The 21919-nt window shown below is 40.2% G+C and overlaps 1 protein-coding gene across 4 annotated transcripts in view; it reads left to right on the top strand.

Moving 5' to 3' along the window:
* The window catches only part of ACSL5 (acyl-CoA synthetase long chain family member 5), a 52828-nt gene extending 35817 nt beyond the window's left edge, over positions 1 to 17011 (top strand). For 3 of the 4 annotated variants that reach the window (XM_036734538.1, XM_036734540.1, XM_036734539.1), the window contains 15 exons: positions 705 to 883; positions 1956 to 1988; positions 2084 to 2135; positions 4447 to 4520; positions 4852 to 4929; positions 6428 to 6562; positions 8026 to 8160; positions 10341 to 10436; positions 10687 to 10759; positions 11016 to 11104; positions 11590 to 11706; positions 13763 to 13906; positions 14652 to 14753; positions 15224 to 15295; positions 15843 to 17011. In XM_036734538.1, the coding sequence (XP_036590433.1) occupies positions 705 to 883; positions 1956 to 1988; positions 2084 to 2135; positions 4447 to 4520; positions 4852 to 4929; positions 6428 to 6562; positions 8026 to 8160; positions 10341 to 10436; positions 10687 to 10759; positions 11016 to 11104; positions 11590 to 11706; positions 13763 to 13906; positions 14652 to 14753; positions 15224 to 15295; positions 15843 to 15983 (1520 nt within the window). In that variant the 3' untranslated portion in view covers positions 15984 to 17011. The remainder of the gene's footprint in view (positions 1 to 704; positions 884 to 1955; positions 1989 to 2083; positions 2136 to 4446; positions 4521 to 4851; positions 4930 to 6427; positions 6563 to 8025; positions 8161 to 10340; positions 10437 to 10686; positions 10760 to 11015; positions 11105 to 11589; positions 11707 to 13762; positions 13907 to 14651; positions 14754 to 15223; positions 15296 to 15842) is intronic. The other variant, XM_036734541.1, reaches the window with a different exon arrangement.
* Positions 17012 to 21919: the final 4908 nt, after the last annotated feature.

Genomic DNA, 21919 nt, shown 5'->3' with positions numbered 1-21919 from the left:
GACCAGTGCTGCCTAAGTGATGGTTTACAAAAACAAAAGCTAGACTGTTTATACTCTGGAGGAACTTATGTGCTAATAGGAGGAGAGAACAGATGTAGGGGAATGGTAGTCAGGGAGGGGTGTCTCAATTTGGAAAGTGTCAGAGAAGGTAAGTGGAGCTATAGGAGGATAGGTAGGCATGCTCTACAATGTAGCTACAGCAGTATGGATTAGTTTATGGTTTCCAAAGCTAGAAAGCAGAGGTCAGTGAGAGTTGCTGGAGAGTTCATGCCCAAAGGCAGGGCTGAGGGTAAGATGATGACCAGGATGTAAACTGAAAAATGGTTGGGTTGATTAGATACAGTAGGACAGGTGAAGCAATAGCCAGTTAGGACATCATACACCCTCACTGATAAAAATACTTAATTTGCCACATAAGGGAATGAGAAAACTCCAGTAGACAAACACACAACCAGCCCTTGTATATGCTATGTTATTTTGCCCTTAAGAGGAAGCTATTTAAGGACCTCCTTGAGTCTCTAAATGATGTTATCAACAGTATCCTTTTCCCTTCCTGGTAGATAGGTTTCATGTAGCATGCCTATAAGTCTTACTTGCAGGTGTAATCTCTTGATTACACATTGAATGTTTTTTAATCAACCCTCACCCCAGAAAGGCCTATAGCCATGAGGGGTGATCTTTTTGGTTTTGGTTCTGCCTTACAGCGGAGATTGCCACAGTGGTCTGTGACACACCCCAGAAGGCAAATGTTCTACTGGAGAATGTTGAGAAGCGCCTTACCTTGGGGTTGAAGATGATAATCCTTATGGACTCCTTTGAGGATAGCCTTAAGGAAAGAGGAGAGAAGCTTGGGATCGAAATCTTATCACTATATGATGCTGAGGTATGATACAGGAGCCAAGACTACAATCCATGTAGGATTTTGTGAGGTGGTTGAAGGGCCTCACCTTTTGCAATTTAGAGCATCCTTTGCTTAAAAAAAAGGAGAGCTACAACAGAGTTGTGCAGAATTATAGCATGCAGAGTATGAATTGAAAATAGCCTAGGAAAGCAGCTTATGAAGATTTTCCCTTTGGAATAAATAAGATGTTTATGGAATAGTAGAAAGGAACAAATCTAGTATTTTTTTATACCTTGAAAATGTAGGTAATTAGGAAGATTTATATGAACTGATGCAAAGTGAAGTGAGCAGAACCAGAACATTATACATAGTAACAGCAATAATCGTGAAAGATTTAGCCACTCTGATCAATACAATAATCCAAAACAATTCTAAAGAAATCATTATGAAAAATGCTATCCACATTCAGAGAGTGAAATGAACTCAGTATAGATTGAAGCATATGGTTTTTCACTTTCTTTTTATTTTTTGCAATATGGCTAAGATAGAAATATGTTTTGCATGACTTTACATGTATAATGGGTATCATATTGCCTGCCTCCTCAATGGGTGGGGGAGGGGCTGAAGGGAAGAAGAGAATTTGGAACTCAAAATTTTTAAAAATGAATGTAAAAAATAAATAAATAAATTTAGAACTTCCAAAGAGAGAGAGAGATAGGAATGGGGGGATATGGATAGGGATAGAGATAGGGATAGGGACAGGGACAGGGAGAAAGAAAAGAAAATGTAGATAAGATTTGAGATGTCACAGTTAAGCTATAATGTAAAACCCATAAGCCATAAGACCAAAACTAAGACATAGAAGATCCATCTCTATCCCTTTTCTTCCACAGCATCAGTCATGAGCATATATTTCCTCTGTTAGAGGTTAAGAGTTGGTCCGGATAAGGTTTATCCTGTGGACATATTTTCTGATATAGTCTTATAACCATCATTTCCTCACGGGAGAAGGTTAGATAGTAGCCTCAAAAAGTATGGCATTGTAAATTTTCTGTGTAAGGCTTCCCATCTTAGTTAATTATTCCCCTTTCTGGGTGACTTTTTTTCCCTACAGACTCTGGGCAAAGAAAATTTCAAAAAACCTGTGGTAAGTTAATATTTTCTTATATTCATGTTTTGAGTTGTTTGTTTTTGATAATCAAGAACTGTAGTAGAATAAAGTGTTTGTACTTCTCTTTCTAGCCTCCCAAACCTGAGGACCTCAGCATTGTATGTTTCACCAGTGGGACAACAGGTCAGTCAGTGGTATACTTACTGATGGGCTTATGAGAAGTCAGAGGTGCATTTAGCGTTAGCATTATAACAGTTAAAGCACTGGAGTTGGGAGACTTGGTTCGAATCCCAACTGAGATACTTGCACAGCTCTGTGATCATGAACAAGTCGTCTCACCTCTCAGAGCCTTAGTTTACTTCTTAATCTGTAAAATGGGGGTAACATATTTCACACTTCACAGAATTGTGAAGAAAGCACTTAGTAAACCTCAAAACACCGACCATGCTTTCACAGAAAGTACAGAGGTAGTTATCGATAAAAAATCCTATTATTTGAAAGCAAGTTGTTTATTCTATACTAGATATCCTATGATTAAAATACAGTCAGCTAGAGGACAGGAATAAAAGACTCATTAATATGAATATACACCAATGTATAGGATGTCCACATAGCAGAATAAAGATACTAGCACTATGTGAATAAATGAATAGGAAGGTGAGTCAGGCATTTTAATGAAAAGAAACAGGGGTAAGGTCCTACCTGTGAGATAGGGAGAGGCATATGGAAGGATCTAAAATTCCATCCTTAAGTGTTTATATTAGACTTTTTAGAAGGTGAAGATGTTTGACTTTCTCAGGAGTTTTCAAGCTTTATATTGTCCTGTTGGCCTGAATGAACTTTATCCCAATGGAACAGTTTCATTGAATCAGAGGAATGGAGAGCAACTTGGGGAACAGAATCTGTAAATAAATTTTTTAAAGCACCTACTATGTGCCAGGCACTGTGCTAAGTACCAAGGATACAAAGAAAAGCAAAAAAAAATTCCCTGCTCTCAATGAGCTTGCAGTTTAATGGGGGAGACAACATGCAAACAAAACAACTAGGTATATGAGAGAGAGAGAGAAAGAGAGAGAGAGAGAGAGAGAGAGAGAGAGAGAGAGAGAGAGAGAGAGAGAGAGAGAGAGAAGGAAAAAGGAAGGAGAAAGGAAAGAAGTAAGGAAAGAGAAAGAAAGAGGAAGAGATAGAGAAGGAAAAATGAAGAGAGAAAGAAAGGAAGACAGAAGGAAAAAAGAGAGAACTGGAGTTAATCTCAGGGGAAAGAAATTTAGATTAACGAGGACTAGAAATGGCTTCTTATAAAAAGCAGGACTTGAGAAGAAACTTGAAGGAAGCCAGAGAAGCTAGGAGGCAGAGATGAGGAGGAAGAGAGTTCTAGGCACAAGGGATAGACGATCAATGAAAATGACTGGGGTTGGAAATGCAGTGTTGTGTATGAGAAACAGAAAGGAGGTCAGTGTCATTGGATTAAAGAATAGATGAGGGGTAGAGGAGAGAAGCAGGAGTGCAAGGTATAAGTTAGAAAGGTAGGAAGGGGCCAGATTTTAGGGGGCTATAAAATCCAAATAAGGACTTTCTATTTGATCCTAGAAGTAAAAGGGAGCCACTGGAGTTGACTGAATTTGGTAGGATGACATGGTCAGGTATGAGCTTTAGAAGGATCAGTTTGACAGCTAGGTAGAGGATGGAATGGAGTAGGAAGAGACTTGAGGTAAGGAGACCAGAAGTTTATTGTAATAGTGCAGGTGTGAAGTGATAAGGGTCTGTACCAGGATGGCGGCAGGGTTGGAGGAGAGACAGGAGAATGAATATAGAAGATGTAGAAGAAGAAATGACAAGACTTGGCAATTGATTAGATAGGGGAAATAAATGAGAGTGAGAAGTTGAAGATGACACCAAGGTTAAGAGCTTGAATGACTGAGAGGACAATGGTACCCTTGACAATAATAAGGAAATTAGAAGGAGGGGAGTGTTTGCAAGGGAAAGAATTCAGTTTAAGTTTAAGCTTAAGACTTATACAAGAAATCAGTAGAGATATCTAATAGGCAGATGGAGATGTGAGACTGGAGGTCAGGAGACAGGTTAGGTCTGGACAAATAGATCTTAGAATAATTTGTGTAAAAATGATAGTTGAATCCATGGGGTCGATGAGACCACCAAATGAAATGGTACAGCAGGAGAAGACAAGAAGGTCAAGAACAGAACTGTGGGAGATACCCAATTAGCCAATGTGACTTGGATGAAGATCCAGCAAAGGAGAAAGATCAGAGATTCTGGTCTCATCTGCATGGAACTGGAAAATGACTAAGGCTTTCTATGGTAGGATCTCTAAGAAACAAGGTCTTCAGTTAAGGCGCAGTTTTTGACAATGAGGGTTTTTTGAACATAAATTGGACTACAGATTACCGATCTATCTGGAAGAACATAAATTGCATCTGTTTTCTCTTTGTAAAGAAGAATTAAAATTATCCTCCTCACTTTTCTTTTCCTACAGGTGATCCTAAAGGAGCCATGCTGACACACCAGAATGTTGTTGCAAATTCTGCAGCTTTTCTTAAATTTGTTGAGGTTGGTGATTGTTGGAGTGGAGAAAAGAGACTTGAAAGTGAATCTGTCTTGAATCTGCTAGGGGCTTGAATGAAAACTGGACTGGGTAGAAGGATAAAACAAACTATGGGTCCACAGTGAACAAAAAACATATACCTCTGATTCCTGCCCACTATGGGTCTTGTGCTTCTTCTGTCTTTGGATATGTATGGCCATCATAAATTTTAGTACTAAATGTGGTTAGAGATCATTAATTGAAAAGATAATTAAGTTAATGGAAAAAAAACTACCTTTAATAAAATCATGTGGATTTTTTTCTTTTTTAAAAATCTATGCTAATGTCTTTGTTTAGAATGTTTTTGAACTCACACCTGAAGCTGTGACAATATCATACCTTCCTCTGGCTCACATGTTTGAAAGAGTTGTACAGGTAAGTATCTTGAATCATCTCCTAAATATTTAGAAGGGAGGTAGGTTCTTTAGATTCCCATATTGACAGATTTATAACTTCTAGTGGGCTCATTTAGTTGAAAGAAGGGGAAGCAAGTCCCAGTATTGCCACTAGCCAACTGAGCAATTTGACCACTTTGTATCTCTGTTACCCAATCTATTAAATGGCAATAATCTTAGCTAGAAGAGTTGCTAGAGGATCAAGACAGTTGAAATAAAAGCATGTATGTAGTAACATCATTTCCCCTAAAATGCTGAGCCTTGATCTTACCAGGAGAAGAAAATCATTTCACTAGGGCAAGGAATAAGGAAATTTGGAATAATAAATCATGGATGTCTTTGCAATTGTTCAAAAGTAATATTGGTCAGGAGACTGTACTACAAAAGACACTCTTCCTTGAATAAGATGGGGGAGCTTAATTTTATTATTTGGAGCTGCTGTGAGGCTAATCTGATGACTGAAAGCAAGGCTGCCTTTAAGTAACCAGAGCTCCCCACTCTCCAAATATATCTCCCATTGGCCTGTCAACTAAGAGATAATACTGAAAAATCACCCATTCTGTTGGGTAGAGATTGTCCCTGTATTCAATGTGTACAAATTCCTAGAAGGAACACATTAAAACTTATTAAATTTCTCATATAAGAAGGATTTTTTTTAACCTGTGGCAAGCAAGGGGTAGAGCTCACTTGGTGTGTAACTGTTGAAGGAAGTAAAATACACCATGGAAAATGAAGAAGTTTCTATACTGCTCACGAGCAGGAGGAAGAAGTATGCCTTGCAGCAAAGTTTTTATTCTGAGGGTTGGGTAAGGCAGGGAAGAACTCATTTGGAGCATGAGGCAGGATTGCCTAGAATGGTGCTTATTGGTATCTTTGAATTCTGGTACCCTACGTCAAAGCCCTGATGATCTTATAATGGAGACAGCTCTGAGCTTTATTAATTATTTTTCCCTTGATGTGAGTGAATTTCAGATCCTTTTCTGAGGGCAGGCTTTGATAGGTTAGAAAGGGAAGAAAGCAAAAGATGTTAGACACATGGAGGGGCAAGAGAATAACACACGGTAGAGAAGAAAAACTCGAGAGGAAAGGTTGGGGGACCAAAAGAAAAACTTGTTTTGTCTGATTCCAAGGATCAGAACTAAGTAATGAGTAGGAATGGCAGAGATAAATTTAGGCTTGATATGGAAATGTTTCTCCTTTATGATTAATGCCACCCAAAATTAGAATGGGTTATCCCAGAAGGTAGTGGAGAAAGTGAGATTTCCTCTCTCATTTGAAGTCTTCAATTAAAGATTGGATGAAGGCTTGTAAGGATGTTGTAGTGAGGGAATTCTTGGACAGGACAGGATGGGCTCAATGGCCTCTAAGGCCCCTTCCAAATCTGGGAGCCTATAAACTGGCCAGTTTCATGCATTTGTCTAGGATGGGTCCTACTTTGGATCTTAGGAAAACTGACCACTCAGTTGCTTCCTCTCTAGACTGTTCTTTATACCAGTGGTGCCAGAGTGGGATTCTTCCAAGGAGATATCCGGCTTTTGACTGATGACATGAAAACCCTACAGCCAACTGTATTCCCAGTGGTTCCTCGGCTTCTCAACAGGGTCTATGATAAGGTTTGTTTTATGAGGATAGTTAAATAAAGAAGAGACTAGGTATTTCTTTTTTCAAGTACCTGTTAAGTTTTCAGAGTAGCGATCCTTTAAAACAACAACAACAATAACAAAAATCTGGTCTTTTGGAACCATTCCTAGAAACTATCCCTCTTAAAGTACCACCAGTCACTGAACCACTATTGTCCCCTTTTATATTCTGGTATGTTTTGGTTTTGGATCTTTTTTTTTTTTAAATGACCAAGGGTCATCCAAAAAAAAAAGTAGCCTAGTATTTAGGTAACCTTTAAATGATGATGAAATTAATTTCTCAGTATTTATTAGTCCATTACTAAATCCAAACAACGTGAGCAGTATGTGGCATGAGGAAAAGAGCTTTGAATGTAGATTTAAAAGATCTGGGTTTGAATTTTACAGTTGCTACCTATTTGCCCATGCAATTTGGGCATTATTTCACCTACCCTGACCCGTAACCCCTCTATAAAATGAAGTTGGGACTCTAGATCTAATTGGATGCTCGGTAACTATCATCCCTTCCAATTGTAAATCCTATGGTTGCTAGTGAATTTATGCCTGGGCATGGGGTGGGGATGTTTTTGGGGAGACATTCAGGTTCAACTTTTCCATTATGAAGACTGATTTATTCAACTATAGGGGATGTTGATGTTATTCTGGCCTCAAATATCCTTCCTACTCCAATCCATCCTCCATTAGTTGCCAAAGTCATTTTTGAAAGCTTGAGTCTAACCATGTTACCCTGCCCCTAATCAGTAGACTCCATATTGCCTCCAGTATCAAACAGAAAGTCTTATCACTGAAGATTCTTTATAACCTGGCCTCTTCCTACCTTTACAATCTTTTTACACTTTGCTCCCTTCCAAGTATTCCCTTCAGTGCAATCCAACTACACTGACTTGCTTACAGTTATTATCACAGAACATTCTACCTCCAGTCTCCCTACCTTTGCTCATACTGGCTGCTCCCCACATCTGGAATGATCTGCTCTCTCACTGGTGCGTCTGCCCCAACCCTGAATGCTTATGCTTTCAACATCACCTTCCATCTATTCGATACAAATCTTGATGTACCTAGCTATTTACATGTTGTCTTCACTCATTAGAGTATACACTCCCTGAGGGCAAGGGTTGCTTTTACCTTTCTTGGCATTTCCTGGTGCTTAGAAGCATAGTGTCTGGTACATAGGAAGTATTTAATAAAGATTTTTTTTGATTGCTATAGACCATGAATTTGGAGAAAAAAGTTAAATGTCAGTCATTTTCTGCTTATTTGGTGCCATGAAACTCCTTAGTGATCTTCCTGTGGCTTAGTTTATGCCACTTATTTTCAGACACAGAGCTGGAAGCCAGCCTCTCTTGCTTGTATTACTAATCACTTTTGGTGGTTTTACGGAGAAATAAGCAGATATGCATCTAAAACATTTCTCAAGTCTAACTGTTTTCTTACAGGTACATAGTGAAGCCAAGACACCACTCAAGAAGTTTTTGTTGAATCTGGCCGTCTCTAGGAAATTCAGTGAAGTAAAGCAAGGCATTATCCGACAAGATAGTATCTGGGATACACTTATATTTAAAAAAATCCAGGTATGTCTGCGTGTGCGTGTGTGTGTGTGTGTGTGTGTGGTTGTGTGTACACGCACAATCGAACTGCCTGCAAGACAAGCTATACCTGGGTGTTTCCTTTTATCTTTGGGATTATGCTAGAGTTGGCTTAACTCCAAGAAGCTGACTGGGCAAGTCCCTTTGCAACTAGATTGGGCCACTTCTTGGTTTCTTCCCCTTTTTTCTGCCTATAAAGCAAGCTCCCCTCCCCCAATCCACACCCAGGGGCAAATGCCCATTTGTTTTCCTCAGGGATTCTCACCCCAATGTCTCAAGTAACCAAGAATACAAGGCAGAGCCCAGAAAATGATGCCCCCTGGGCTCTGAATAGTGTCCAAACAGGTGCCTTCATGCAAAAATCTCTTGGCAAGAACTTCTGTTATTTCACAGGTGCAAGGGCCTCATGCTATTAATGAACTGCAATGAACTGTCCGGGGATTCTAATTGCTCAGGCTACAGTACAGGGGCCTGTGTGCCTCTTAAGGTCACCAAGTTTACATTTGCTCTTCTACTTGATGGAGAAATAAGCTTTGGCTTTGGTTTCTTGAAATCTTATTTTTCTGGAGTGCTTGGTGAGCTTTCACTTATCCACTCCATTTGTTTTTTCATCTGAGCTCATGACTGAATTACCCCAGTCAGGCCACAGTAATAAAGTCTGTTACCTCCCCTAACACCCCTAGAATCTTGTTGTTAGTGCTTGACTTAACATTGGCAACGACTCAGAGGAAAAAGCACCCATCTAGGAGTAAGGACAACTGGATTAGAGTGCTGGCCCCATTACTTATTAGCTATGTTGGTTATATAATCCTGGTCAAGTTCTGCAATTTCTCTTAGCTTTGGTTTTCTTATCTACCAAAGGGGAATACATTCTATTTAACAATTTGTTTATTTGTTTTGTAAAGAATAGATGTGTCTAATATGCTTATTAGAGTGCCACATAGACAGGAACAGTCTTTTAATCAAATTTTCATGTAAAGTTTCCCCCAAAAGACTAAGTTTCTCAAGGCCAGGGACCATGTTGTATTTTTTTTTCATGTTGTATTTTTTACATCATATACAATGGATGTTCAGTTAGGTACAAATTGATTTCATATGGGGATGAAGTGACTAGACACAGAGTCTAGTCACTGGCCTTCAGCCCCCTCCCATCCCCACCAGTCTGGGGACCCAAGGCATCATTGTGTGAAAAGGTCAATATCAATCAGTAAATGACAGATTATTTTGAAAACGTAGCCACCGTGTTGCCCAATGAATGGTATAAACAAGTACTTGGTTTTGCCCAAGATAATTTCCTACTTTCTCTAGTTCTGAAATGCTTCATAGGTGGGTTTGAGCAAAGTTTCTGAAAATGACATGGCAATTTTGGGACAGATGGGTGAGATCTGGATAAGCCAACAAAGAAGTTTGAAGAGAAGGCATGTCAGGAAGGGAAATGGTAGGAGCCAAACAATAGAACTGGGGATGTGCAAGCTATATTTGGGATTTAGTGACCACAAGACTGTCTGACTAGAGCGGAGCAGTTGTAAAAAGGGTTGAGGTAGGAGATAAGGCTGGAAAGGTTGGCTTGGGACAGATTGTGCAGAATCTTGAGTATCAGGCTAATGAGTTTGAACTTTTAGTCTGTAGGTAATTCAACAGTAAAGATTTTCAAGCAGAAAAAGTAACCCAAGAAACAATTTTTTTTTTTTAAGAGAGGGGTGGTGATGCTGGCTGGGGGTGAGGGAAGTGATCATTTCAGCTTATACGGCACTAAAGATAAAAGAAATGAGAAGCCAAGTAGGCTGGTATGATCTAGTAGTGATAAAGAAGACATGGATTATATAGTATAGTGTCTAGGAAATTAGAAAAGAAATGGATTCAAGAGTTCTTATGAAGGAAGAATCACTAGGTTCTCATGATTATATATGCATTAATATTTGCTGAACTGAATTCTTGGTAGCAATATAGTCTGATAGAGCAGATATTAGTAAAGACTAGTGTTTAAATCTTGGTGCTGCCACTTGCCCAAAGTCACACATTGTCACCTCACTTTCCTAAGACTGTTTTGTCTATGAAATGAAGGGACTGGATGAGAAAATCTCTAAAGTCCCTTCTGGCTTGATGGATTAGATTTAGCCAATGTCCCAATATGAGTAGAAGCCTTTTCTTTTCTTCCTGCACAGGCAAGTCTAGGTGGGAAGGTACGTTTAATGGTAACCGGAGCTGCGCCTGCCTCCTCCCCAGTCTTGGTATTCCTCCGAACTGCACTGGGCTGCCCGGTAAGCTTTGGGGGCTTACTCTTTTAAAACAACAGTTTTTTTGGTGGCTGGATCTTGAGTAGCAGAAGCTTAGAAAGGAAAGGCTTGGCCAAAAGAAGATACACCTCTCTATTTGTTTTTACCCTGGGGGAAGGAAAGGGGAAATAATTGGATTTTTTTGTAGTAGTTGTTGCTTGAACCTAGTTTAGGGGAAAGATTTTTCGGGCTGTTCAATGTCAGCCCAGGTCTGAAGGTTGTTTCATTTCCCCAGGTATTTGAGGCTTATGGTCAGACTGAGTGTACAGCTGGTTGCACAATTTCATCACCTGGGGACTGGACAACAGGTAAGGCATCTAGCCAGGAAAATGAATACAGGCTTCTGGTCCAACTAGAAGTTAGAGATCCGTCACTTAAAGCCAGATTTTGGGGGGCTGGGAGGTGGGTAATAGGGTCTCACGGCCCTATCACACAGTCCCAAGTCAAAAAAAAAATGGCTTGCCCAACTTCATTCCAGTAGAATACTTTCTACAAGTATAATTAAGAGTCTAGCATATGCTTATCTTCCAAACTTCATGGATATTCCTTTCTGACTTGTTCTAGGTCACGTTGGGGTTCCCTTAGCCTGTAATGAAGTGAAGCTTGAAGATGTAGTAGACATGAACTACTTCTCAGTGGATGGGGAAGGAGAGGTATATGGCATCCTTGTAGAACAGAGCTCTGGACTTGGAGGCAGAAAAACTTGGGTTTCATGCTATGTGACCTTGGGTATTTTCTTTAAACTATTCTGATCCTCACTTCTTTCATCTATAAAGTGGGGATATTTGTTCTACCTTTTTATGGGGTTGTTAGGATCAAATGAGGGAATGCGTATAAATGCTTTATAACTTATCCTGATGACCCCAAGAGGGAGTCCATGAATACTGTTTATCTGGGCAGACTAAATTGGGAGATCGGGGGTGGGGGTTATGATTTTTTGGGGGGGGGTGTTTAAGGGGGGAGGCAAGGCAATCGGGATTAAGTGACTTGCCCAAGGTCACACGGCTAGTGTCAAGTGTCTGAGACCAGATTTGAACTCAGGTTGTCCTGACTCCAGAGTTGGTGCTCTATTCACTGTGCCCCCTCGCTGACCCAGTTACGATTTTTTTTTAACCTGGTATGTGCATTTTTGTTATAGATTTGCATCAGAGGCACCAATGTGTTCAAAGGTTACCTGAAGGATCCTGAGAAAACAGCTGAAGCTCTTGACAAAGATGGTTGGCTTCACACAGGGGACATTGGCCGTTGGTTACCAGTGAGTTACTTCTGGTAGAGCTATCCCTGACCCAACCCAAACCACTTGAGTTTGAAGGGCTTATTTTATTATTCAAGAAAGACAAAGATATTAAATGCTAGTTGACTTATTTCACTTGGTGCTAGTGTAGGATCTTTCACAATTCTTCTCGCTACATCCAACTCTTTTACGAGATGTTGGGAGACAATGTGATCGAATGGGAAAGAGTCCAGGCCTAGGAGGTAGACCTGGGCCCTCCTAAGTATTGCCATGCCTGTCCACTAATCAGCTATATGACCTTAAGCAAGAACACTTTCTCCTAGGGCCTCAGTAATCTCCACTATAAGATGGGGAGTCTCTTTTACGTATAACTGATGAGTCCTACAGGACTGAAATGCCAGTTATTACATGGTACACTTATATGAATTAGTCTAGTAACATTGCCCAAAATACCTCTGTTTCACATGCTAAAACTTAATTGTTAGTCTAGAATCTGCTTATTTTTTTCTTTTGAATCTTGCCCCACACACAAATCCAAATCTTATCAGGGCTAAACTATGCTAATAATTCTCGTACCCAACACACTTGTTTAGAGTGAGCTTCTTCTTTACCAGTCTTAAAAATGCTGAGTACCTCTCATGGTGATGATGGTGATGATGATGGTGATGATGACGAAGAAACAAATGATTAGCTCACTGTCTGTAGGGTGTTCCTAAAGTCTGGACACATAGGCAAGAATGCGAAATTTCAAGAAGTGAAATGAATGAAATTTTCAATCATATTTTATTTAATTGGAATATTAACAAATAACATCTTCAATATGATTTCCATTATTTGTGATGTAAAGGTTGAGGCGCTTTGCAAGATTCACGTGAACTTGATGCAATAACTCCACATTGCCGTCAATTTTCTCATGTGTCCAGACTTTAGGGACACCCTGCATATTGTGCCATAAGCTCTTAAGTGACAGATATACCATCCTGAGCACTAGTCATCTCAGCTAATTAGTCTTAAGCTATCCAGACATATTTTTACTGCAACAAACAGGTCTCACTGACTTCTCCAAAGCTGCACAAAGGTGCTACCCTGTCAGTCAGTGATAATTGAAGAGGAAGACCTAGGTAGGGAATCTTTAAAAAAAAATTTAAACCCATATAGTCCTTTGCTGTTTCTAAGGGATCTGCACATGGGTTAATATACTTTACTATGGCAAACACTGACATAACCAGTTAAAAACAACAAAAACCCTAAACTCTCCCTTAATTGGGCTTGATATTGACCTTTTTGACAGAGATAAAAGATTCTTAGGGTCATACATTTAAAGCTAGAAGGGACCTTGGAGGCCACTGGGTCCTACACCCTGCCCCCTTGGATCCCCACTTTACAGATGAGTAAATTGAAGCCAGGAAAGGGCAAGTGACTTGCCCAGAGTCACACAGCTAGCAAGTCTCCAAGTAAGGATGTGAACTTGAGTATTCCTGCCTCTGCATGCTACCCACTCTACCATCCATCCATCCGCCTTTATAAGCAAGGGGATGGACTGCCCCCTGTCCCACTTGCTCAGAGTCACAGAGCTAGTAAGTATCGGAGCAAGAATTTGAACTTGGGTCTTCTGACTTCAAGTCTAGCGCTCTACTCACCATACCATCTCTCTGCCTTTATATGCTAAGAATCATACTATGCCCTCTATGCTCCCTCCCCTCCCTCCACCACACCCCTTTTGCCAATTTAAACAGGGAAACAGAGAAAATGAGGAGCTGAGGTATAATAGTTCAGCGGACTTTGGCGTCAGAGATGTGGATTTGAACCTGGTCCTAAAGGTTACTAGCTGGGTAATTCTGGGTGGGTAGCTATGTATCTACTTTTTTACAAAAGAAGAAACAGGCTCAATGGTTGTATTAACTTTGTACTATCTATCTTGTTGTGAGGAAAACACTCCAAACTGTTAAGATGCTATATAAATGTAAGCCATTGCTGTTTCTGTTTAATAGCAGAAATAAGAGCAAGGACTGACTAGGAGGGGTGGATGTCCTAGGCCGGGCCAAAAGAAAATAACAGCTATTGTTGTTGCATACAGAATGGAACCCTGAAGATCATCGACCGGAAGAAGAACATCTTCAAACTGTCCCAAGGAGAATACATTGCCCCAGAGAAGATAGAAAATGTGTATATTGGGAGTGGCCCAGTATCCCAAGTTTTTGTACATGGAGACAGTTTACGGGTAACTTGACTAACAAAGCAGTTTTGGTGGGAATTCAGGAATTAAGACTATGCATTTCTAGAGACAGAAAAAACTTATGTTGATTCCTTTTGATTAAAAGGATTTAAGACTGGAACTTGGGAATGGCCACCCCATATTTCTTTTTAAATATAAGTACTGCTAGTACATACATGTATCCTTATAGATTAAGGACCTGGAAAGGGGGAGAGAACAATTGATAGAATCGTGGATTTGGACCTGAAGGGACCTTTGAGGTCATTTAGTCCAAACCCCATCTGACAGTTGAATACAAGCCCCAGAGAAGTTTAACAGGGTAGTAAGTAGCAGAGCCAGTATTTGGACCCAAGTACTATGACTGCAAATCTAACACCTTCCATTGAACCACACAGCTGCGTCCATAATTTACAGAAACTTTACAAGCCGAAGTGCTAAGAGGTACTGACCACTGAAGACCAGTTAGAAACAAAAACAACATCTTTGAAATGAGCCTAAGTCAACCACAGGGTGGGGACAGAGACCCTATGTAAAGGGAGAGATATCCTTACTGCATCTGAATGGGTGAAGGAAAAAAAATAGTGGCCAAAATGCATATTTTGGATTTATTTAATAAAAAATATTTTTTACAGCCATACCCAAGAGAAAAAACAGCTCCCCTTACTTGGGCCCCCATTCCCAATTCCCTTAACTGTAGCAAAGAAACTTCCGGGCCACTCAGAAGCACTAAGTCCATCTATTTCCTTTTTAGTCATCCTTAGTGGGTGTGGTTGTTCCTGACCCAGATGTATTTCCTAAGTTTGCAGCAAAACTTGGGGTTCAGGGTTCCCATGAGGAGCTCTGCCTAAATGAGGTAAGTTTCAAAAGCATCTTTCATTTATCTTGGGCCCTGTTTAAATAAAACAAAAGGGATCAGATGAGGTTTTCTCAGTCCCACTTGGATTGGGATGTAGGAACACTCCTCATAATCCTGGGACATTAGAATTAAGGAAAACATTATACTAGTAACCTTTTATAAGTCTTTTGGCTAATAAGAAATCAAAAAGACTTTATTAAGCACTTATTTTTTGCTTAGTGTTGGAAAAGGACAAAAGTAAAAACAGTTCCTTACCCTCAAGGAAAGTATATTCTAATGGGGGAAAACGTGTGCGTGCATATATAAATACGTGTGTGTGTGTGTGTGTGTAATAGAAAAAAAGGGTCCTGTTCCTCTCTCTCCCTGCCTCCCCTCTGCCCTGGCCTCCCCTCCCCCACCCCAAACCCCCTACCCCAGGCCAAACACTTTCTGGAGCTGGACCTATGTCCCTTGTTTGGTATTCTTAGCTTGTAAAGAAGACCATTTTGGAAGACATGCTGAAAACTGGCAGAGAGAATGGCCTCAAGTCCTTTGAACAAGTGAGTATGACTTCAAGTCCAAATGGGAAGCAGGTAGCCTTCAACTGTGTTAGGTGCCAAACTATTCTTTTGGGCTACCTTGATAAGTCATAATATGTTTGGCTGCATCTCCTCACCGGACATTTTTTTCTTTAAGTGCTCCTGCAGTGGTTAATGGGCTTGACAGTGAGCAGTAACTTTCTGGGAGTTGAGTTTGGAATGTGAGCTACTAACACAACTAGATTGTAAGCCTTCTATGGGAGAACAGGGAAAGAAGTTAGTACACCAGAAGCCTGGCCTTTGTCAGGGCTATGCATGTAGTAGTTACTTGCTAGATTAGTGCCCTGAACAAGGCCAGTCTAATCTTCTTAGGCTAGGTCTCAAATCCTTCTGTCCCGTCCTCCCCCCACTCCATTTCTCTTCTCCTTAGGTTCTTCACTAGAACCTAAAATAACATGTGACGTTCCTGGGATAGAACCCCTAAGTCTTTGGGAAAAAAGGCCCCAACTGTGATCAATGTCAGTAAATTGGCTTCTAATTGGCTTTCCTCCTTTTCTCCCCTCCCTAGGTCAAAGCCATCTACATTCACCCAGAAGCGTTCTCTATCGAAAATGGACTCTTGACACCTACACTGAAGGCAAAGCGGGCAGAGCTTGCCAAATACTTTCGGAGCCAAATTAATAACCTATATGAAACTATCAAAGACTAGCTTGAGGTACTTCTGGCTGAAGGGGCCACTGAGGCAGTCTGACTGCTCATTCACTGTGCTGCCTTCTTTGGGGTGGATGAAAAACTTTAGGTGCTTTACCCATTCAACAACAAAAACCTGATAATCTCCTTTTTAGCGAAGAGGAAATACTCCTCATCTGGGATTTTGACCTTTCTTCAACTATGCTGCTATTGTGGGTGTATTTAGTAACATCATAGGCATGCCTTTAAGGTCGGAGCCCCACTTCCAAGCTTTCTGGTTTATTAACTCACTGACAATCTGTGACAGGCAGAAAGGCCCACTGGTATGACTTCATTTTATCCTTTTCTTGTTCTTTCAGGTAATTCTAATTGAATAATAGCTCTAACAATTAGACGCTGTGGTGTAACACTAAAAGTACCTTTTCACCTACGGAAATTTGGCTGCTTGGTCACTAAAAACCACCAAAGATAAAATGTTTAAATCCAATGATGACCATAGACTTCTCTTAGATACTGCTATTGAATAGTAGATTTTCATTTCGGATTAGCTGGGTATCAAGAAAAGTACATTTTTATACCCACTGTGTTTTTTGGATCAGGTTTCTGGTCAAACACAGGCCACAGTTGCATCTGATGTTTAAAGTGGTGGGGGCACCAGTATTCTCCAATAATGTCTGGTCCATGAAATACTGATTCTCATAGGGACACTCACTTCAAAATATTGGCCCCTATTTTGCTCTTTACTGTAGTAGCCTGTACTACATCTCCTTGCAGTGTGTTGCTGACCTGGAAGCCAGAAAGGAAAAAAAGTATTCTTCCAGTAAATCAAGCAAGTCCTAGGTAGAAACCAGTCAAACTAGGAATTGAAGACCCACTGGCAAGTGAGATGCTACCACAATTGTAGACCCAGAAGACACAAAGGAAATGGTCTTTCATTCTTTATGCATCTCAGCTACCGTCCCCCCAACACAACTCCCCAGAGATTATATATGCTAATTGTCCTGGTAAATGTAAACCTTTTACAATAAAATATTGCAAAATGTTTAATGGTTGAGGCTTTTCTCTTCAATCTGGTTAAGCTAACCGCCTTCTCTCTTACCCCAAGAAATAAATCTCATTTAGTTATAGACATAAATATGGATTCACTAGTTCAGCTATTTTTATAGAAGAAGAAATTGAGACCCAGAGAGGTGAAATAATTTGAGTCACAAAATGATGTGAACCCAGGTTTTCTGATCCCTAATGGAGAGCATAGAGACTAGACAAATTCAGATATTTCAGCCATTTCTGATAACCCCTTATATGACTGCACTTATTCCCTATGATCTTAGGAGATGTAGTTCTGGGCCACATGTAATACAGGGGAACTATCTCATGTTATCTTCGATCCTTATGACACATTAGTCCCTTCACAATAGAAACGTGAACTGTTGACCTAAATTTTCCTGCATTTCCTTCCTATTAAGGCTAGCAAGATCAAATGCAAGTTACACAGAAGTTACACTTCTATCGGCAGATCCATCCTGCCAACAGAAGCCTCCCTGCATCATTTCCCCACAAAATATAAAATACCTCGATGAGCAACATATCTCTATCCTTCTGAAGCTCCACAGCAATTCCCCACTCCTCAAACCCCCTTCTCCACATCCTTTTTTACCCCTGCTCTTTCACTCTTATCTGGAAAAGAAAACAGGAAGATTTTTCCTTTTTCTCCTTGTATTGACCCACTCACTGCTCATTTTAAGAAAACAAACAAGAATTGGGCTTAGTCATGATCGCTCACTTGGCCATCCTGCCAGAATGTGCTTTATCCAGTTCTAAGATGGAATGGTCTCCAATGTTTTCATCATTTCCAATTCCTCTTTTGTTAGTCAGAACCTCCCCTCCTTGAAAACTGAAATCCTCACTGAGAAAAGTCAAGAATTTATAATTTGCTCCTTAAGCAGAGAGTGCTCCAGTAACTTTGAAAAACATAAGTTCTCCATCACTACTGCTCATTTCAACAAGAGATAACATGTAATCATCAATAAGAATGTAAATGCCTACAATATGCCCTGCAGGCACTGAGCCCAGATAAGGCAATATAAAGCACATACAAAATAACAGAAAGCAATATTGATGAGGAAAGAGAGCATTAACAATGGAGAGATCAGGAAATACATTTTCTAGGAGGGAAGTTGGGGACTGGGCTATGCATGTAGTACCTGTGTAAATGTAGAGACAGGCAACAGAACATCATATGTAAGAAACAGGTAGATAGCTACAAGGGTCTAATATAGAGTGCCAGGCTTAATCTGTATTTTATTTTAAAGATAACAAGGAGTCACTGGAGATTTCTGAGTAGGTAAATGACATGATCATGTAGGTGTTTCAGTCAGAAGTAACAATTTGGCAGCTATGTGAAAGATGGATTGGATGGAGGAACCCTATCATCCAGGAAAGAGGTGCTAAGGGTCTGAACTAGGGTATTAGTTGTATAACTCACGAAAAGAGAGGCAAGAGATGAGTAAGAAGGATGGATAAGATTTGGCAATTGACTAGATACTGGGGTTAAGGGAAGAGCCAAGGATGATTCGAAATTGCACATCTGGGTAACAAGAAGGATGGTGTTGCCTTCAATAAGAATGGCAAATCTCAGAGAAGGGATGGGTGGGTCTGGGTGCCTCCATTATAGATCTGTCGTTTCCTTCACTTCATCTATCGCCTTTTTCTGTCTGGGTGATGTATAGCATACTGATAATATTGCTTCTATTTCTCCCTCCTTTGATGCTTACTGAACATTTTCTCAAGGTAGCAGGGTGTATTGGTAATTAAGGTGGGACTTTTTTTTTTTTTACTGTTTTCTCTTTTAGAAATGCCAAAGTAATCAAATGCCTTTGATTAAGACTAACTAGGTGCAAAGCCCCAGGACAACACCCTTTTGCTGATATATAAAATCCAAGGTTGGCCTTTGACTTTTGGGGCTGTCACTGGAAGGGTGGCATGGGACTCTGGGCAGGTGTTAAGAGCCTCCCGGCTTGCAAACCCAGATGTTGATGCTTTCCTGGCAACTATAAATTGTGATTTGGTCGGTTTATATTGTGTATGTTTGTAATTTGTTTGTGTTTGCTCTGAAGCTCAGGTGCTGGCTTTTCCTCCTGAACTAAGTGAATGATACTTGTATGTTGGATTAAAGTAAGATTGTTAACCCCTTAACGTTGCTTTCCTTAGTAAAGCAGATCAAGAACCTGTGTTAGCAGACTTCTGTGTGCTGGTTGTTGCTGGTTTTACACAGCCACAGTAGCTGCTAGCCAGATTGTTATTATACACGGTGGCAAGGGCTGAAGTGGGAGTCAGAGGACTTGGGTTTGAACCCTGGCTGTGTCACTTCCTGCCTGCGTGACCCAGGTCACTTTGCTTCTCTGCCTTTTAGTTACCTCATCTGCTGAATGAGAGGGTTGGACTAGATGACCTCTACAGTCCCTTCTAGATCAAAGTCTGCTTCTGTTTCTTCCCTTTCAGCTTCCTACATTCCCTCACACTAGTGTAGTGTCTTTACCAGACACTGGGGAATAACATTATATGTTACTTGTTATTCTACTTTGGAATAAAGTGAGACCACATAATGCAGTGCATAAAGAGCTGGTCTTGGAACCAGCAAGATCTGGGTGCCAGTCTGTCTCTGACACATACCGGCTGTGCGACCCTGGACAAGTAATTAACCTTTCAGGTGTGAGGATAACTCTTGGAGTTGTGCTCTAAGTTGTAGAGAAGGTACCAAGCTACATTGGTAGGAGTGCCCTCATCTGGGAGCTCCCTATAGCAATGAAATCACCGGCCAGTCCCTATTCCTGGAATAAGGTATCACCTTCCACGGCCATATTCCAGTCATCGGCCCCATTTTACTAAATCTGCGTTGTCAAATTAATTTCTTTGCTTTGTGATTATCCTGTTATACACATATTTTATGCCTTTGCACAGGATACAGATGAAGTCATAGGTTTTACTACTAAACCTCCCTTTTTTCAGCTAAAGCCTACCATCAATTACTGGTCTAATTTTCTGTTATTCTTTTCCTTCTAATCCTGCTAACCACAGTAACAGATACCTTATCTTTTCAGGTATCTGCCAAACCAACTGTGAGCTGCTTTTATCCTCTCTAATTTCAGTTGAAACAGCCCTCGATCAGTCATGAGACTACAAATATCTGAAATTTTTTTGATGCTCTTCAAGCCCATGGCCTTCCAGGCCCACTCCTTTGCATCTGTAAACTGAAGCATTTTCTAGAAATCTCACTTCCTTCTCAGCTCTGTCTCTGCCAAAGCTGACCCCCCACCCCTGCCCCTTTTGATGCCTTTGATTCCATCCCCTCCCTTTCTCTCTAAGTTTCTCTCTTGATCATCTACCTTTTGCATTTTTAGTCTCCCCTTCTACAGTGACTCCTCTTTTCCACCTACAATAATAATAGTCAAAGTTTGACTTCAGGTTTGCGAAACACTTTATATCCATTCTCATTTGATCCTCAAAACTGTAGTAAGTCTCTTTATCCTTCTTTGGCTAACCTTCTACCTACTGGAACATCTTGTTTCAATTCAGTCAAACCTCTGAGAAGTCTGCATTATTGAGTAGGCTTCCCCAACACACGATCATGCCCTTTGGCAAGGTCACTGTTGACCACTGCCAAAGCCAAATGCCTTTTCCAAGTCCTTGTCATTCTTGACTTGTCTTAATATTAGTGACTAACCTTCCTTCTGGGTATTCTCCTCTATGAGAGGGTTCCTTTCATATCTGACATAACCAATGCATCTCCCTTTTCTAGAGGGCTTTAAGAACAGAATTGACAACCACCACAAATATATAGGACCATAAGCCATTCCTCAATGGATGAAAAATTGCTCTGGAAGACTAGTAATAGAAATATAAATCTGAGGCTTCATTTTATACCTAGAAAACTGGCAAAGATCACACAAGATAGAAATGGTTTGTGGGACTGTCAAAAGATAAAGAACATGAAACGTTTTAAGAATCTGTATATACTGATTCTGGCACATAGTAAGCTTTTAATTAAAAGGTGACTGACTGATTGGTAAAGGTATGAATTAGCGGCTAATTATTAGCCCAATCATTTGGAGAGTAACTTGTAATTATACTCAAGAAGTGACTAAAATATCCATATCCTTTGACCCAAAGGTCAAGCAGTAAGAAGTGTAGGATACCAAGAAATGCCCCAAATACTCACAGCAGTATTTTGTGATCTCAAAAACCTGTCATAAAGCGGAGGCCCATTGTTTGGGGAATGTTTAAATTCACCATGGTACAAAAAATGTAATGGAATATTACTGTATCATAAAAAATGATGATGAATTTAGAGAAGCATGGGAGGTCTTATATGAACTTATGGAGAGTAAAGTAAGCAGAACCAAGAAAATAATACATGATTACAACAATATAAATGGAAAGAACAATGTAATGAAAATGATTACTATTATAACAAACATATTTGGTGCTAGAAAAAAACTGGAAAAATGTGCTGTGGGGTACTGTGATCATGGAACTCTGCAAACACTGTCAATCTTGGACGATATGTTGGTATTGCTGAACTGCTTTTTCCCCTCCAATTTTTGTTACAAGGGATGGTTCACTAGGTAGGGGAAGGAAAAGGGATATGGTCAGATAAAATTGAGACATAAAAACAAAGATATCCTTAAAAATATTCCAAAAGAATATTTCTTTTGTTCTTCAAAGTATTTCCCCTATCAGGTGTACTTGGAATGTGCTTTTGTACAACTCCTCACTCACCAGTCAAAGCAACTCTATTCAGGCATTCAGTGAAGAATGCAAGCCATGATCTGGTCTTTAAAAGTTGCAGAGGCCTTAACTGCCATCACCGGAAACAAGATGTCTTCACCAGTTTCAGCAATGAGATCCTAAAGCATTAAAAATCCAGTTAAAATCATACTTCCTTGACATGTTTTT

The sequence above is a fragment of the Trichosurus vulpecula genome, chromosome 8 (genome assembly GCF_011100635.1).
Source record: "Trichosurus vulpecula isolate mTriVul1 chromosome 8, mTriVul1.pri, whole genome shotgun sequence".
In the NCBI taxonomy this organism is placed as follows: Eukaryota; Metazoa; Chordata; class Mammalia; order Diprotodontia; family Phalangeridae; genus Trichosurus; species Trichosurus vulpecula.
Note: the sequence above shows the minus strand (reverse complement) of the source record. Positions and strands in the feature narration are given on the sequence as shown.